The following is a 19,491-nucleotide window of genomic DNA, read 5'->3' as shown; positions in this document are numbered from 1 at the left end:
AGCTGAAAGGGGAAAAAGAAAGACAAACAAGAGAAGTATAAGTAATCCACAAATATAATCACCCCTGAATTGACCAAAATACAGGAGTGGTGATACATTCCTCGTCTACAAATGTCAATTAAGTGTTCCCCAACAGCATCCTTCTTCAGCAGCAATATCTTGAAAACAAATCTATACTAGAAAGGGTAGGGGTAGGATAAGGGAGAACCACCCCACAGATCTGTTAATTAAGGGAACGGGAGCAGGTTTTACCCAGTGGCTTTCTACCATTAAATTGAATTCTTTAAAAATGTGACATGAAGTGCAGTTAATGATGGGAATTCAGTGATTGAACCATAACGATCTCTCCCTGTCCTTAAACTATTGTGCAGGCATACACAAATGTGAGGAAGGTTTGAGGTTATTGGGAAAACGTATACCTGAAGCAAAATGCCACCAGCACTGAAACTGGGATATCTTTGAGGACGATGGCAAGAAATAGAGTTTTTTTAATTACTTCATGTTCAATGAAAGAGAGCTTCATTTAGGAAACACAAGTCTCCTACCCTTACAAACTGCTGCGAATTTAAATGGTGGAAACCTCAGAAGTATGTTTGTGTTTTGGAAATTTTGCATTTTAAACTAAAATCACCTACTAAAGCAGGGAAAATGTATCTGGCTTTAAATTTTATATAAGCAGTTTAGGAATGATCTCTTAAAATGAAATTAAAAGGTGATAGAGTGAAAACTGATACAAGGGGGTTGAGAACTGCTGAAAATTAAAAAAGATAGAAAGTAAATCTATTTAGAATTTTAGACACAAAATAGATCACCAGTCCCAAATTACCTGGATTTCTTTTTTTTATGCAGCCCAGGCTTACCAAATAAATTCCAACTTTCTGCTCTATTTGGAGTTGAATAGATTCAGGTAATTCCTGAATGAGTGGTAAATACACATCCATTTGCACAAATGTTTTTAATTTTTTTTAAAAAATCAAGCATTCTCTTATATTTGGAGCATAAAATATCCTTTATTATTTCTTCATGTTTCATTTTAAAATTATACATGATTCTGAAGAATACAACATTATTTTATAACCAGGCCCAAGTTTTATGATACGTCTTTTACAGTATGGCTATTTTGATGTCTGTGTCAATAGTCATTTATGAAATAACCAATTAATGGGAATTTTCATTGAAAATATATGGCTCTCATATTCCTTCTTTTATCTCATTCTTTTTGTTTGTTTGGTATTTTTTTTTCTTTCTTGGATGTGATAGCGGTTTTTAGTATCCCGTTTTACGATTTTGCTTTCAAAAATGAGAAATGGACAGTTTACCATTCTTTTAAAAATAAAATACACTATACAAGCTGATTAAGTGATTTTTTTGCATTAAAACATTATTTCCTATATGTTATAACTAGACAAGTCCTCGTTTTTGCTTTTTATGATTTCATCTCTATTGGGGAACAAAGCCAGTTTCTGTGATATTTGACTTACAATAGTGATATCCAGCAAAGTACATCCCAGATCATTTTGATTTTATTTTAATAAGGTCAGCAATAATCAGGGGAGTGGAACAAGTAGAAAATTGTTCCCAAAGGGATATTAAAAGTGAAGATAATCTAATCCTCCAAGGTATGATATGTTGACCTGGTAATTTCAGATATGATTTTATCATTCAGACTTGGGTGTCTCCTGAGACTTGCTTCAGAACAATCCGAGATGATTTTCATTGTCAGCAGCTAACACTAATAAAATTGTTTTTCCTGCAGGCTAGCGTGTTAGGAAATTAAATTTATCTAATTATACAAATTGCACTGTCGCTTTTCACATTGTAATTAAAATACATCTTGTCAGGTCCTACCTCTTTCCAGAAACTATTAGTTGACTATCTCTGTATTGTATTTCCTCAGAGAACAGTGCAGAAAAATGCAAAATATGTTTGCCTGGCAAATAAAAACTGCCCTGTAGACAAGAGACGTCGAAACCGATGTCAGTACTGTCGATTTCAGAAGTGTCTCAGTGTCGGAATGGTTAAAGAAGGTATGGATATAATGCTTTTTGTCCAGCTTGCTTATAAATATTCTCAGATATCACTGAAAAAGTTAATGTTTACATTAGAATGGTGAAGTTTCCTAGTTTCCCTTTCTTTTCAACATTTTATTTTTATGGTGTGTATTTACATTCAAAAATAGCTGAGGTCTACTTATTCTAATTTCTCAAAATCAATAGAGAGCCTGTGTACATACATCTTTGTTCTATTTGAGAAGGAGACTTTTAGGGCTAATTCATTACCAAATGTAAGTATGGGGTGGCTTTTATGCTGCTCGTTTCAACTCTCATTAAATCATTGTGTGGCTATTACTCCAAACTTATTGCCACTTTTAAATGGTTGGTATCATTAATGATTTGCTCAACTGTAAAGTGTTTTGATTCCTTTTCGTGATTTATGGCTGTTCATGGATATCTTTGAAGACATTTTTTGTTTGTTTCTCTCGGTATCAGTCGTCCGTACAGATAGTCTGAAAGGGAGGAGAGGTCGGCTGCCTTCCAAACCAAAGAGCCCATTACAGCAGGAAGCCTCTCAGCCCTCTCCACCTTCTCCTCCAATCTGTATGATGAATGCCCTCGTCCGAGCTTTAACAGACTCAACGCCCAGAGATCTCGATTATTCCAGAGTAAGTTTTATGATGTCTTGCTCTTGAATGAATGATCAGGGTCTCTGTTCATGATAATAGTAATAAGAGTGGATTGAATGACTTTGTGCCTGGCACTGTGCTCAACCGTTTTCATACCTTTTCTCTATTTTTCACTTCACTTAACAATTCCAGTGCATCCATTGCACCAAATAATTTTTGCCTTATTGAATCTCTAAATGCCTTAACAAATGACCCTGACAGTGCTGCACCTGTCATACCCATTGTTGCAGGATTCCTGATGGTTGTGCCAACGAAAATTTGCACAGGTGAATTACAATTTGTACATTTCTTTCATGCTTTAGACAAAGTGACTACTTTTTTTTTCCATATTGTGACCAAACCATCTGGGTAAGCTTCAAGTTATCCTTAAACATTTTACCCAATTGCACCGGCATTGACTGACCTAGTGCTTATACTGAGGGATTAAACCATTGATGGAGAGGAGCAAACACTGGCCTTGACATCGGGAGGTGTCAGGAGGACTGGGATGGAATGCTGCCTCTGCTGCTTCCTGCCTGTGTCACCTGGCTCCTGCTCTTGGCTTTCTCATCCTTACAGTGGAGATGATTACAATATTTAACCTCAGAGGGATGTTTTGAACATCAGTCACACAGGAATGACGGTTGAGAAAACATTTGAAAATTGTAAATGATTACCAGTGTTGTTATTTAAGCCAACCAAAATGTATTAACACTTTTATTTCATATGGGATATAGTAAAATATCATCAGTTTAAACCCTGCAATTTCCCAGAAATTTGGATAACACAAAGAATGATGAGGAAGGATTTTCGGAGCAAAGGTATAAATATTACTGGAAGGCAGTTTTAAAAGAGACTTAGAAAAGCAGACTTCTAGTAAGACAGGGTCTCACCCAAGAAGAAAAGAAAGGAAAAAGATCTCAATTATTGAGCAATTTCTATGTGCTAGGCATTGTGGTACTTTGTCTCATCTAACCATTGAAAGAAGCATGAACTGTACGAATGGTTAATCCCACCGTAAGACAAGAAAACTTAGAAACACAGTTTACACACAGATAAGAGAGATACCAGTCCAGGGATCCCCAGTTGGTTGATTTGGCTTGGCAGCAGCTACCAGATTGCCCTCTCCAGGTCCAATCAGTATTTCAAACTTCTGGTTGAAGAGCTGGCCAAGAGTGTGAGAGTGTCTGCCATATGCCCTTCTTTTAGGCTGCAGTGTTGACGAAAGTGAAGGGGTGATTTGTATATCTGCTGTGATCTTCCTTCCCTCATCCCCTCCCTCATTTTAGGTTGTGAAGCCTCCTCTCCACACTTGAGCACAAGACTTCATATGAGAAGCATGGTAGACCCTTAGCATCAAAGGTTGAGGACTCTTACTCTGATTACAAGTAGCATCTCTTGACTGAAGTCAAGTCTCAAATAATAGTCTAACAGAATAATGCAGTGATTAAGGGCTTAGGTTTTGGAACCATGCAGGCCTCGATTAAAATCCCAACACCATCATGTACTAGCTGGGTGATCTTGAGCAACTGATTAAATCTTTTAATGCATCAGTTTCCTAATCTGTGTTGTGGCGTAATAATAATAATATCTACTTCCCAGGGTTTAACTTCCCAGGGAAGTTTAAATAAGATGATACTTGTCAAAGCTTTAGCACAGTGCCCTGTATGTTATCTCCTTGACCAAAACTTCTTATTCTATCCTTTGTTGAATGTTCTAATGAGTATAAACACTACACATGTCAGGTGCTATGTAGCAAAACCACTAAGGTAAGTGTTATGATCTCTCATAGATGAGATTAAAACTGAGAAAGGCTAAAGGACTGACTTGCCCAAGGTCACCTAGTAATATGTATCAGAGATAGAATTAGAAGCCAAGTGGGCCCAATTTGGCCCCCAAAGTCTGTGCTCTTAAAACCATAATTCCTTGCATCTCTGGTTTCAGTGAGAGTGGGTGAGAGAAAAGCATTTGGGAATAAAAACTTTTCCATGAGCCAACTCTGGCCTTCCCTTATGCAGTTCATCTGAATTAATGAAGCTTCTTGGCACTGCCTTCACTGAGGCTACAGCACACAATCTGACCTTGTTCTGGGGCATTTGAAATCACTATTGATGGCCAGTCCAGAGGTTTAGTCCACGAAGTGATTTGGTGGGTTGGGGGGGCCCAAATTATCCAATTATTGGTCTACATGGCCTAATTAGTTATTCAGCAGCAAACCGTACCCCGTACTTTGAGTTGTCCCAGATGGGAACTGCCTCACCGTGAAAAATCAATCCACTGTGTTTGCTTGCTTCTGCACCATTCAGGGTGTTAGGCTAGAGTCATCATCCTCATCAACAAACATTTATCCAATTTAATTGTTAGCTTTGCCCAAAATAACAGATTGACCATGCCAGAGTCTGGGTCACACTGATACTACCTTTGGGGCCTGGCTCAATTTTGTAAAGCGTATTTATTTTAATTGCATTGTTTTGGAATTGGGTTGAACCTCATAGCTTGGATTCTCCTGCTTTTAGATAGCTTTACAAAATTATCAAAAATTGGACCCAAATCAATTAAATTAAAAGTCTTTTTTTAATAAAATACAGTGAGTTTTCATCAAAAACTTGGATGAAGGCAGAGAAGGCATGCTGATCACATTTGCAGATGACAGAAAGCTGGGAGGGATCGCTAATATGATGGATGTCAGTGTCAACATTCAGAGTGATTTCGACAAGCTGGAACAGGATGGGCTGAAACCATCGTGAAGAAAGGTCACAAAAATAAGTGTGAAGCTCAGCATTTAGAATATTTTTAAATGGGAGAGCCTTGGCCTGTCAGTGGTTCATGTTAAGAAGATCTCAGGAGTTTATTCCATACACATTCAGTAAGAACCAACCAAGTGTGCAGTGGAAGGGAGGGATGCAAAATTAGCTTAGGCCTCAGTAGTAGAAGCATGGAACTAGAGCCAAGTTGATGGTGTCCCACGGACTCTGTCAGTCCACACTTCAAGGGTGGAGTTCAGTTCCAAGCTGGGATTTAAGAGGATGCAGTGTATGTGGATACACTGTTTCTGGAAACTCGAAAAGGATGGTTGGAGGAAATGGAAATACGTAGACAGAAAGGGAGAAGATTCGGCAGGATTAGGTCACACTTTGGCCCTGTTGCCAAGAGGACTGTTGCTCCCTAGGGCAGAACTAGATAGTGAAGGAGGGGGCCCTTCCAGCTCACTCTGAGGACAAGGAAGAGCTCTCCTTGCTACAAGAGCTGCTGTGGAAGCGTGAGTTCATCAACACAAGAAGAAACTAAGGAGAACACATAACAGGGTTCCTCACAAGGAGAGAGGTTATTTTGACTGATAATAATTTCCTTCCAATGCTAAGATTTTATGATTCTAGGGTTTACCTTACTGTCCCTAAATGCAAGTGAATATATATACATATACATATAAGAATATGTGTTGTTAAACAACTTGTTACTTCACAAGATTGAATTTGCTTCATTCTCTTTAAAAAAAAAAATTAACATAAAATGAATGAAGCAAAATGAATTTATTGAATGCCTACTTTGAGCCAGGCACCATCACGTACATTCTTACATAATTTCACTTAAACCCAGTTTATGTGGTACAATTTATGGTTTCAGTCATTTTTTTAATGTCATTCATTGAAATTCAATTTTCATATTACCTTCTCCTTAAAGTTTTTTATTTATTAATTCATAGAACTGGAGGTGATCTTGAGGTCATCTAATCCAAAACCCATATTTCAGAAGAGTAAATAAAGGCTTAAAAAGGCTAAGTGGCTTGCCTAAGGTCAGTAGCAGAGCTAGGGTTAGACCCAAATCTCATCACTCAAAGTAATATGTTTCTCTTTCACCATACTGCCACTTCTGTTTAATAGCAATATACTAGGTTTTTTTTAATAGAAGCTTTATTAGATTTTAAAAATTACAATAAGAGTAATTTATAAAAGGCAGACCATTTAGAAGTGAAAAATGAAAGTCTCTTCTTCATTTATTCCTGCCTAGTCTATATCATAGTGGTATACATAATTTTACCTTTTAAAGAAGAATATGCCCTGTCAGTTTTGAGTCAGACAATTGGCTTGACCAAAACAATTTATTAAAGATGCTACCTTCCCCCAGTGAATCAGAGAAATGAGAAAATGTTTTCCAGGCAGGTATGTTCTAATCTTGTACCTGCCTATGTGCCTTTAAGGTAGTAAGTGAGCATTTTCCTCGTTTGTGGGAAAGGGAGGTGAGGAGTTGTTCCAAGTCACAGAGGGAAGGGGGTTTTCAAGGCCAGAAAGAGGGCTCTTCACTCTGTGAAGCGTTCCTGGCTCTGGGAACTTTTCTTCTCCTTTGGGCCAAACTTCTCTCCTTCAAAAGTGAGCTCAGATCATTGTATATCAGTGCAGTCAAAACACGTCACATTTGATTTGTTTCTCCTTGAAATGTTGCTATTCTGTACCCCACAGTTGCCTTTAATGGAGCATTACAAGTATATATAGATACTGGGCTTGTCTTCAGAGCCTGCATAATTACTAATGAGAAAATGCACTTCCCATCCTCATTAGTTGGTCATTTCAAGTATTTTCCAGCAAACTAGGATGTTTTCTGGTAATGGGTGTCACTTAGTATAGTAACAGACTCCAAATACAAGAGATACTGCCCAGATAAAACCAGGCACCAGCAAGTGGCATTTAAATATGTTAACAAGATAGCCTAAGAAACAACATGGTTGACACGTGTTAAACCTACAAAATAAACAACATGAAGATTCTGCAAAGAGGGTGCTTTCATGAAGCTACTCAGAAGACCCTCTCAAATTGCCACCAACTCACTAGATGATTTCAGGCAAGTTCTGCCCCGCTGTAGGCCTCAGTTTTCTCATCTGAAGGCCGAGGAGATTGGACTAAATGCACTGCCATGATCCCTTCCAGCCTTCTCCTTCCCTGACCCTCTGATTCCCCTATGAGTACAGGTCTGCATTTCCCAAAGTGTGGTGCGCAGACTGCATGTATCAGAAGGAGTCAGGGTGTTTGCTTCAAATGCAGATTCTCGGGGCCACAGGCAGGCCTACTGACTCAGAATTGGGGGACGGGGGAAGGCAGGCAGGAATCTGTATTCTGAAGAGGACCTTGGAGGATTCTTTGGCACACTAAGCCTTGAGAACGATCGATATGGTTTAATAAGAACAATTCCATTTTACCTCGTATCTCCTGTATCCCAACTTTCTTGGGGTTGAGAAGGAATGAGCAATAGAGATAAGTTTAACAGAAAGTCATTGATTCATTTAACAATTCTTCCAGAGCAGTGGACACGTTATTGAACAAGATGCAGCTCCTGCCCTCATGGAGCTTACAGGCAAGTGAAGGAGACAGAAAGTAAACAAATATATAACTGCAGTGATGCCATTGACGGGAGGAGAGGAGGGTTTTTTGGTTTTGGTTTGGTTTTTTAGAGAGGGGAGGCAATTAGATCAGAAAAGAAAAAATTGGGGATAAAATATATTCATTGCCACTTTTTAAAGTGTCACTTTTTAAAGTGTAAGAACCTAAGAATATGTATACATAGTTTGGCTCATAGAATGATAACATCTAAAATATAAAGAAATATAAGGACCCAGGGAAAAGTTACATTCTAAGTGGAAACAAAGTGTTCTTAGGACATTTTACATATTTAGCCTGGACTGACACCGAGGAAGAGTAAATAGCAGATTCCACTCTGTGAAATGCGATGAAACATCACATTGCTAAATTTTAGGGCTGGTGTTCACCAAGGGTCTCACGTAATTCCCAAATAACTTATTTTAGGCCTAGGTTGTGGCTGAAATCTGACCTGTATAGCCATGGTATTGCCATTTGAAATGTGCCAACTCAATTTAGTTTAAATAGTATTCATTGTTTTTTGCAGCTCTAGCTTCTCAATCTAAGTGCTTCGGAGAAATCTGCATTAGACATTAGCTATCAGTAAATGCAATATTGTGTCTTTGACTAGTGGTAAAACCTGATTATTGATTATTCATATAGGCTGGAATAAAAAGCATAAATAGGAAAAAAAGATTCATTTTTAAAGTCTTTCTCTATTGGGCCTATGTCTGATGAGAATGGTCAATAAACAAGTATTTCTAGATTTTTCTTTGGTGAACCCCAAAGCTGCTTATCCCAGAGACAGAGGGATGTAGGGGAGCACAGAAGCAGAGATGGGGGTCTGGTTCTTCCAACTCCACGTACAGTATTCCTTAGCGAGGTGTTTATAAATTGCTAGTCCAGGCAGAGAAAGACTCTAAAATGTTTTGTTCCGTTTCTTTAAATCTTATGTTCAGTAGAGGGGATACTTGATTTGTCTTTTCCCCCCAGCAGTTGATGCTGACCCTCCAGTCACCCCCAAGTTACTGGTGGCTCAGGCTGAATCCAGTTTGGCTCCAGAATTCTGAAACATGAACCAGAATCGCTGCAGGTGAAGCTCAGAGGGTCTGGCTGGAGTCTGGCACACAGGGCCTGCTGGCTTTCCTCCCTGCTGGACTCTATCAGAGAAAACAGCACACACAGGCAGCAACTGCATTTCCCTGTGTGCAGGATGCATGAAATGTGAGCCCAGCAGGGGTGGAGGCCTGCAGAGGACCCTGGGGGAAAGCTAAGTGCTCTGGAGGATTCTGAGCAAATATTGGAAGCAGGGAGATTATTGAGTTGTGAGCCATGGTTTCAGGGACTTCAGTGCAGGAGAGAGCTGTTAGGTCCCATTCCTTGACATTCTTTAGTCTTTTTTTCTCCATTTAACACACTATTTTAAAACAACAATGCTGAATCAGTATCAAATTCTAGGCAATACCGTCACACCTGGTGTGATTAGCAACATTTAGAATCATCAAATGCAAAAGCCATCACATGGAACATTCACCAGGATAGATGATGATCTGGGCCATAAAACACACCTTAACACATTTAAAAGAATAGAAATCATACAGTGTCTGCCATCAATCCCACAAAGGAATTAAACTAGAAATCAGTAACAGAAAGATAGCTGAATGCAAGAGCCAGAAGGAATCAGCTAGTCTAGTCACTTCCAGCTTCAGAGGCAGAAACAAACCCAGAGAAGTTAAGTGCCTTGTCTAGGGCTGCACAGCAAGTCAGTGCCAGAGTCTGGAGGAGGTCCCCATGACCTACCGCCTGATCCAACATTCTTTCCTCAACTCTGAATTACCTGGGAGTTTCACATGTAGTGCTGTCAACTTTCTAAAGGTGGTACTGCCCTGAATTTCATCCTGCCCCTGGAGAGCATATGGAATTAGATTCATATAAGAAGAGAAAGTTTAAAAATAAAATCTTTTTTTTTCCACTCTCCTCCAGTTAATAGTATGTGTGCTGGAAGGAACTGGTGGGGAGTGTCTATGACACCAGTATCATGCTGTCATCCTTGAATATCTGTGGGAAGGATGACTGCTTCCTTCTCCTGGACTTTGCTTCCATGGTCCATTACAACACAGAACATCCAGGGCTTCACAGAATCCAGGCCCTGGGTAGATTATTGGGAACAGAGGAGCCAGGGATTTGAACTGGACCTGATATTATGGGATCCTAGAAAAAGTCAGGGCTGAAAATTAGAAACCTTCCAATTCAACCCCTTCCCCCATTTTATAAATATGGAAGCTGAGGGACAGTGATAACTCCAAGTATCAAAACTGTTATCAGTATCATCACTGTCGTCATGTGTTAAACACGTTCTATGCGTCAGGTCCTCTGCATGTATTATCACATTTAATCATCACAACAAAATGTTAAGGAAGATATTATCCCCATTTTACAGAGGAGAAAACTGAGGCTCAGAAAAATGAAGTAATTTACCCCAGATAACTATAGCAGCAGAGCTACATTATTTCACAAATTAGGAGGCTAGACAAATCTAGGATCAAAGTAGCTTGGCTCCTTGTCTGATGTTTCTTTTGTTATTTCATGATGCCTCTTGGGAAAACACAAAGGAAAAAAAGACCCAATTAAGACAAGTGCCTCATTTCCTCACACCTGTGTAGTTCTACAGTGAGCACCTGGCTGCTTATTGGCCGTTTGTCCTCCAGCCAGGTTAGAGTATTGTTGCAAACCTAGGCACTCCCCTGACTGTTCTTTCATGGAACAATATTCAACAACAGTTTATTGAGCGTCAATTATGTGCCAGTCACTGTGTTGACAAAATATGGGACCAAATGAATACATACATGGAGAACTCCAATTAAAGCAAAGCAAAATCCTTTTTAAAACTATCCTACAGGCCACCAGCTAGTAACATCAGACCTATTAACAGCTAGGAGGTGTAGGACTGGAAATCACAGAGCCATGTTTAAGTCTTGGCTGTACCACTGTTGGTTATGTAACTTGGGAAAGTGTATTAACCTTTCCAAGCTTCTTTGAGCCTCAGTTTCCTCATCTGTAAAATAAGGATTAAAATCCATGCCCTTTGAGGATATCAACGGAGACACAAAAGCACACTCAGCTGTTTTCGTGTGAAGGCAATGACGTGCATATTTATATGAATGTTTTTGCACATCTCCTAAGTCTCTGTGTTGTTGGTTGTCCCTTGATTATTATCTCGCTGTATCCATCTTTCCCGCCTGACTCCAGTGACTCAAGCAAAACCCAGACTCTACCAGCATATCTAAAAGCCGTGTCAAGACTTTATCCCTGTTTGTACCTTTCTTCTCCCGGGGCCCTCTAGATCAATGATGTCCAATAGGGTGTTCTGCTGTGATGGAAGTGTTCTAAACACATGTGACTATTGAGCACTTGAAATATGGCCAGTGTGACTGAAGAACTGGATTTTAAATTGCATTTAATTTTGATTAATTTTAGTAGCCGCGAGCCCTGAGTCTGATGGCACACAGCTGCCTGGGCCCTGCCAAGGACACACTCCTCCCCGACCCCTTCCTTGTCTGTTTTATCTCTCAGAAATCCACCTGCAGCAAGCATCCATCTTCTCGTATTGGTTAATTCCGTGATTCTCAAACTTCACTGTGCATGAGGATTCACCTGGAGATCTTGATAAAACAGTTTCTTGGGCCTACCCTCAGAGCTTCTGGTTCTGTAGGTCTGGGGCAGAGCTGGAGATTTTCATTTCTAACACATTCCCAGGTGTTGCTGATGCTGCTGGGCCAGGGGCCACAGTTTGAGAACCAGGGGTTAATTAAGCATCTTGTTTGGAGACAGCTGTGCCTTAGGGAATCTGTGGATGCTGGAGGCCCATGCAGACACAAACCCCTGGGGTAATGGTTCTCAACACAGCAGCCCTTTGGAATCACCTGGGGAGCTTTTAAAATTCCTGATGACCAGTCCCGATCCCAGACCAGTTAAATTAGAATCTCTGTGGATATGACCCAGACATGAGTGTTTTTTTAAAGCTCCCCAGATGATTGCAGTCAGGATTGAAAACCACCGCACTAATGGGACTTAAGCAAATTTCATTGCCTATTAAGTGGTAACAGAATCCACTCTATCTATGTCACAGGGCTATTGTGAGAATCCGATGAGACTGTGAATGCAAAAAGGTTTTATAAACTGTGGCACCTAAAAGTAAGGATTTAGGTGTTGAAAATCTTGGAAGAGCCAAGCTGCAAATGATGCTGTTATCCCTGTTGGATTGAGATAACGCCGCTATCTGTGGTTTGCATTCTAGTACTGTCCCACTGACCAGGCCGCTGCAGGCACAGATGCCGAGCACGTACAACAGTTCTACAACCTTCTAACAGCCTCCATTGACGTATCTAGAAGCTGGGCAGAAAAGATTCCCGGATTTACTGATCTCCCCAAAGAAGATCAGACATTACTTATAGAATCAGCCTTTTTGGAGCTGTTTGTTCTCAGACTTTCCATCAGGTAATTACTTTTATTTTATCTTCCTCAGTCCACTCCTTCCTTTGAAGAAGTTTGAAACCTGCTGTGTTTGTAACTAAGTCAGCAGTGAAAAGTTTGCTCAAGGTGGACATATGAAATATGACCAGGCATTAAAAAACTGAGCAGTGGGTGGAGCCCTGGGCTGGCAGCCGGGACTCCTGGGTTCTAGTGTCAGTTTTAATACAGACTTGCTCTAAGACCCTGAGCAGGTCACTTGCTTCACCAGAAGTTTAGTTTCCTTCTTTGTAAAATGAGAATGTTAGATTTGGTGTTCTCTGAAGCCCCTTGTAGCTCACATTCTGTGATTCCAGGAAGATTCTCATGGTGCATAAAGTATTTCCTGGGAGCAAGTATTTGCTTTGAACATTGCATTTACCTCCCAAGTTTCTATTTAACAAGTTGCTGTTCTCATACACCAGATGGGGCGCTGAAGAGTTCCCACAGCTTCTCAGCCCCCAGTGTTTACTCCAAGAGAATAGCTTCTGGATCAAAAGATTTGGTTCAGCTTATGACACTCAATGACACCAAACACAAAAAGGAACTGATTTTTCTAAAAGCTAGAACCTGGGATCTAAGCTTCTCTCTTAAAGTCCACATTAGCATTTTAAATTTCATCTTCCTTGCTTCCTTTTAGTTATATATTTATAGGAGATGGTACCAACACGTTACCAATTTTATAGGAAAAATCATCACCTTTCCCCTCTTTGTCTTCCCTACCACCCCCTCCCCAGTTTCATACCATACTACCAGAAACTCTCACTTAAAGTGCAAATTCCCATGCCTCATTCCCAGCTATTTCGGTTTGGATCTACCTTGAAGGAAGTCCAGAAATCTGCATTTTTAAGTCATGCTCCAGCGATTCTCATGCTGGTGTTCTGAGGTCTGGGTTTTAAACCCTGAGGGTGAATCATTCGGCTCCCATGTGTCCCTCTGTGGAGGGATCTGTGGGAGAGACTGAGGTGGAGTTACTACTAGACTGCCAGTGGTTAGCATAGTTACAGTCCTGTGTGTGCAGGAGCCACGCTGAGCCAGCAATGTGACTACCATCTATTAGGCAGGCAGCAAAGGATTAAGTAGGTGATAAGCTCCATGAGAGCAGGCACCATAGAGGCCCTATTTACCAGGTGTTCTCCAGTGTCTGGCTAAGGAACGGCACAGGCTTTGTGCTCAGGAAATACTTCCTGAGTGAATGAACGAATAAAGCTGTTCATCCAAGAAGCACAATTAAAGAGACATTAACTTGTTAATGAAGAAGGCCAAGAGAGAGAAATATGTGGCAAGAGATTTGAAAATTAAAGGAATTTATGAGTAAGGTAAGGACCACCTAGAATTCAGAACTAGTTATACCTAACACTCATTGGCCTCTTGTATACCAGGCATTGTGCATGAGCTTTCAAATCCTTTATTTCATTCAATTCCCACAACACTCTTTGGAGGTAGCAATTATAATTCCTGTTTGATAGATAAGGAAGAGGAAACTCAGAAAGATTAAAGGAGTGCCCAAGGCCCCACAGCGAAGTGGTGCTCACTAGAAGTTCCAGGGCACCTTTCATTAGAAAAGAATGGGATGGCTATGGACATAATATAAACTATCTGGATGGGTTGAGAAATAACCCTCTACAGCCCCACTGTTTAAAGCAGAGAATGTAATACAAAATAAGGACTGTTTTTATTTTAGACCACTGTTAGTTTGTCATTGATTTCTGGCGCTTGCAGGAACTTGGTGTTTTTAGAGTCTGCACAATGGAATTTTAGTGTCTAGCCTCGGGCCTTATCAGTTTTTGACATTTAAGGAAATGAAAGGGAAGTTGAAGGAGCGAAGTGCGAAGGAGCACTGAAGGGAACAGTCTCGTGTTCACTGCAGAGAGTACTGGGCACTGGGCTTCACTCCCACCATCCATGAGTCCCAGGATGAGCCAGCAGCTGCTTGTAGCAATAAGAGAGCAGACGCCCTACCCTGAGCATCCCCAGGGCTGAGGCTCCCCAGGGAAGTCAGCAGGCACCTGGTGGTGGTTGTTTATCCCAGGAGCACAGTCTTGTTCATGGAGGGCGTCTGGGCAGGTTTCACAGCACCACGCTGGGTTTTGGACGCTGCCCCAAGACTGTGTGGGTGCCTGTGTGTTATGATGTTATCCCACTGGACAGACTGAACAGACCTATTTAATGTGTCTCTGTCCCTCACCCACCACGACTTTCTCTCGTAGGTCAAACACTGCTGAAGATAAGTTTGTGTTCTGCAATGGACTTGTCCTGCATCGACTTCAGTGCCTTCGTGGATTTGGGGAGTGGCTCGACTCCATTAAAGACTTTTCTTTAAGTTTGCAGAGCCTGAACCTTGATATCCAAGCCTTAGCCTGCCTGTCAGCACTGAGCATGATCACAGGTAAGCACCACCCTGCCGTGACTTGAAGGGACTTTGTCCCCCTCTCTCTCCTTTCCTGGCTTATGGTAGATTCTGGCTTTGGCTGTCACACACACAAGAAATTAGGAAACTGATTGCCACTTTGCTGAAATCTGCTGTTTACCCTAGTTTAAAACAAGAGACAGGGACTTCCCTGGTGGCGCAGTGATTAAGAATCCGCCTGCTAATGCAGGGAACACGGGTTCGAGCCCTGGTCCGGGAAGATCCCACATGCCGCGGAGCAACTAAGCCCATGCGCCACAACTACTGAGCCTGTGCTCTAGAGTCCGCGAGTCACAACTACCAAAGCCCATGCGCCTAGAGCCTGTGCTCCGCAACAAGAGAAAGCCCGTGCACAACAATGAAGACCCAACGCAGCCAAAAATAAATTAATTAATTAATTTAAAAAAAAACAAGAGACATACACCTGCAACTTATTGTCATGAACTTCTAGGAAAGAGGATTCCCAGTCTATTTGGTTATTGTCAACAAACCCAATATATCAAAATCTAAGTTTCCACAGGACCTCTGTGGGCAGTTGGACTCTCTGCTTCAGGGTTATTTTTACAGGGAGTTTTGAAGGAAGATTACCTTAACCAGCCTGTTCCTGTGGGGCAGAGGGGCGAGTCTTCCCCTTTCCCCAGTCCTTGGCTAGTAACCCAAAGTAAAACCAAAGAACTGCACGCACATAAAATACACCTTTATTTATTTACAGCTTTATTTAGCAACTTTGATTGGCAGAGGACTGAGGAAAATGGATATTCATATAAAGCAAAAATGGTTTAACTCAACGATTTTGAAGGGTTAAAAGCAGAAGCCTAAAATATATTCAACTTCTTTGTTATGCCGTTCTCCCCCTATGTGTCTCTCCCTCTCTATCCTTTGGGAGATAAAGGATTCCAAGGCAGAATGAGAGAGAAAGAGAAAGGCACAGTGGGTAAGAGAGGGGATACCATCTCCCTGTGGCTGCTGGAGGCTGCAGGCCCCAGCTCCCCTTTGCCCCTTTACCCTTTCAGAGTTTCCTGTTCGATCTCATCCTTCTTGATCAAACGGGGGCCTGGTGAGACAGTGACAGTAGATGGAGGCCCCAGAAGAGGCTAGCCAGACCAGGGGTGCACCTCCCATCCTTTTCGTCAGACCCCAGTACGGGCTAGGCCGTTGGACTGAGGATTAAATTTCAGATTCTTGCTACACTCTTGGCCGTGGAAAACATGTTTTTCAGGCAGGTGATGAGTTTCACAGAGGACCAGATGCATCCTGTGGCACAGATGGGCCTTCTTTCTGATGCATTGTCTATATGCACCTTCTTGGGACATCCGTTAGCTAAAGTGAGATGTGTCTGAGTACCTTAAGAGGCTAAGCTGGTTCATCATTTAATGGTTTACGTGAAGGTCAAGAAGAGTAAAAGCATGCGCTGTGGGAGGAATAGGACACTAGCATGTTCCCTTAGTATTCCAAGTGGAACCTGACTCCTCCTGGTCTTTGATGCTAGATGAGAAACTCCCTTCTTTTGTGAGGGTTCCAGAGACTTCCAAGGGAGCCATTAACAAAACAAAAAGAAACTCTGTCTCCAAGAGTATGGATTTGATTAAGGGGGCTTTCAAATGGCAACGTAAGGGAGCACCTGAAGAAAATAAACCCATTTAAAGCACAGACATATTTCTCCAGCAGTACTGAAATGAAATTGGCTCAAAGGCTACCTTTCAACTAAAGGTCTTCAGTTCAATTTTAAAACCATTCACCTCTTCCTAGGACAGTTAAACCTTCAAAACTAGAAAGTATGAAATTTAGTTAATTTAGAAAAACAGACACAAAAAGTAGAGCCAACCTTTGCTTTCTGTGAATAAAGCCAGCACATTGCCATGTCTCTATGGAAATGGGTTTTGAGTCTAGTATATCAACAAGTGTCCCCTGATCTAGGTACTCTGCTGCAAGTCAGTGGGCTTTCAGAGATGATAACACATCCCTAGAGGAGATAGAATATGCAAAAGAATCCATGTGATACAAGGTGCTGAGTGCTATGGTGGGGATGTGAGAGTGGGTACAAAGTGCTAAGAGACCCATGGTAGGGGGTGGTCTTCTCAAAAGAGGTAACATAAAAGAGTCTAAAAAAAGAGTGGATATATGTATATGTATAACCGATTTGCTTTGCTCTACACCTGAAACTAACACAACACTGTAAATCAACTATACTCCAATAAAAATTTTTTAAAAAGAAGTAAATATGTCCAAACCGGGGGAAAAAAAAAGAGGTAATGTGAGCTGGTCTTTGATAAAAGCTTAGGATGTCTCCAGGCTAAAATGGAAGGAGTGAGAATTCTAGGCATAAATAAAAATGTGCTAAAGCCATTGAAAATACGGCTGTCATACATTTCAGGAAGGAAATGTGTAAAAAAATAGAGTGATGGGAAATGAGACTGGTGTGATAGGTTAGGGTGGGGCAGGGCATGAAGAAGCTTTTACACTTAGGTGAGAAGATTGGGGGTTATCTTGAGAGCAGTGGGGGATCCACAGAGATGAGCGTCATGGCCAGGCTTGCATTTTAGAGAGGTCTACCCTGACGGCTGGTTTTGAGCACAGATTTTAGCAGGAAAGAGACTAAGAGGGAAAAGGCCAGTCCAGGTGTGAGAGTTGTGGTTTAAGAGGAGGGCCCGAGGCCTACATCTTTTTTTGTTTTACCCTTTAAGTAGAAATTAATAGACAACAGTGAGGTCACAGCATGCGGGTGGGTGCCAGGCAATCCCAACCTGGAGAGATCGGCAGTTCAGTGCACAGAATACAAACTAGGAATTAGGAGAAGGTGGTTGCTAGTCTTGTCTCTGCCTCCAGTTTACTGTGTGTCCGGCAGTTATAGCTGCTCATCCACTGCCTATCTATGTAGAGGCATGCTCAGGGAGGAAGCAGTTTGGCATGGCAGAAATTGCAAGGATTTTGGAGACCACCATCCCCAGGTTAGAATCTGGGATCGCGTATTTAATAAGTACGTACTATTGAGAAATGCATTTCTCTGAACTTCAGTTCCCCCATCTGTAAAATGGGGGGAATAATATCTATTGCCTCTGGTGGCAGTAAGGATTACAGAAAATTAGGTTTGTGATGTAGCTAAACTGGATTCAGAATAAGCACTCTTATCCACTTACCCACTATCCACTTATCCACTTATCCACTACCCTGGAGGGATGGTAACAGGGACTCCCTCAAATGAGGCACACGCCTGCCCCTTCTGCAAACCCTAGGTGGTCCAAAATCAAACTCAGTGTCATGAGGAATCAGGTGGTGGCCTTAGAAGCAGTGTGTTTGGTGAATATCTCTTCGGATGCTTGAGAGAGGCTCAAAGAAGGACAGCGATATTAAAGGAATTCAGCTGCAGTTACTGGGCACTTACAATGGGCCCGGTCCTTGATGGGCTGTATCCAGATCCTGTGCTCAGTCCTGCAGCCTGTGCGGAGCTGGGTGTTACAGGTGCTGTGGTTATAACACACAAGAAAAAGAAGGCCTCTTCTCTCATTTCTGGATCTCGCAGAACTCTCTTTGTGATTTGCTGGTTCGGAGGGGGTTTGAAATGTGTGAAAGCATCAGGAAATGGCAGCAAAGGCAATGCCTGAGCAACAGCAGTGCACATTGTTGTGGATATTAATTTTCATTTGAATATGGGCTACCCTGAAATCTTGACTTCTAAATAAGCTCCATTGACCATAAAGGGTGCTTGTCAAATATCAGTTGGGCTATTGACAGCAGAAAATTCATCCCAAAATCTTCTGCTCCAAACCACACAGAACTCATGAAAAGGAAATGGGGTCTTAGACATTTAACCAGTCTTGCTTTCCAGGAAGGTTCTGAGAATCTGGACAGTATTGGTAGTTTGTACAAACATGACTTTGTTTCCTAATTCTTTTTTTTCCTCTTCCTCCACCTCTCTTTATGTGCCCTGGTGAAAAACTAGGTGGTGAGGTGGGGCAGGAAATGGTTTCTTTCAGATCACTCTCCTTTCGCACAGTGAAAGGGAATTCCCCACAGTTGTGGCTGTCAAATGTTTTTAGGTCCCCAGTTCATCTACCCTTTTCCAGTGACATATTCCTGACATAGCAGTAATGGAAATGCTTTGCTTCTGATGGAATATCAATGAGGTGGTATCTAGTTGCAGTTAATTATGTATAACAAGTAAGAAGCCCCCCAGATAGAAAGTTAGTGTGGAATTACTATATTATAAGTATCCATTCACTGAGTAAATACTGAAGACCTACTATTTGTGGGGCATGGTGGCAGTCCCTAGGGATGCAAAGATGAGTCATGTGTGAATTCTGCTGTCAGAAAGTGTATGGTCTACTAGGAAGTCATATATGATGATGATGTAGTGAACTCAGTGTGTGGTGGTGAGTGCTCAGGTCCTTAAAAGTGCAGGGGAAGTTCAGACTACTGCTAGCACTTTGCAGGTGAAGAAAAGTGGAGGTGCTGGTCATGAATAGCTTCCCAAGGAGGTGGTATCAAGAAATGAGACCATTTAGAGGAAGGACATTCCAGACGGAGGAAACAGCATAGCAAGGGCATGGCAGTGGAACACTTCA

At 41.5% G+C, this 19,491-nt stretch overlaps 1 protein-coding gene across 2 annotated transcripts in view; it reads left to right on the top strand.

Annotated features, from left to right (window-relative positions):
- The window catches only part of NR4A3 (nuclear receptor subfamily 4 group A member 3), a 39,667-nt gene that overhangs the window by 8,841 nt on the left and 11,335 nt on the right, over positions 1-19,491 (top strand). For both annotated transcript variants that reach the window (XM_082657367.1, XM_082657368.1), the window contains exons 4-7: positions 1,898-2,027; positions 2,490-2,662; positions 12,308-12,507; positions 14,730-14,908. In XM_082657367.1, coding sequence (XP_082513493.1) covers positions 1,898-2,027; positions 2,490-2,662; positions 12,308-12,507; positions 14,730-14,908 — 682 coding nt within the window. The remainder of the gene's footprint in view (positions 1-1,897; positions 2,028-2,489; positions 2,663-12,307; positions 12,508-14,729; positions 14,909-19,491) is intronic.

This window comes from Grampus griseus, assembly GCF_964374135.1.
Source record: "Grampus griseus genome assembly, chromosome: 6".
Classification (NCBI taxonomy): domain Eukaryota; kingdom Metazoa; phylum Chordata; class Mammalia; order Artiodactyla; family Delphinidae; genus Grampus; species Grampus griseus.
The sequence above is the reverse complement of the archived record's forward strand: the minus strand, read 5'-3'. Positions and strand labels throughout refer to the sequence as shown.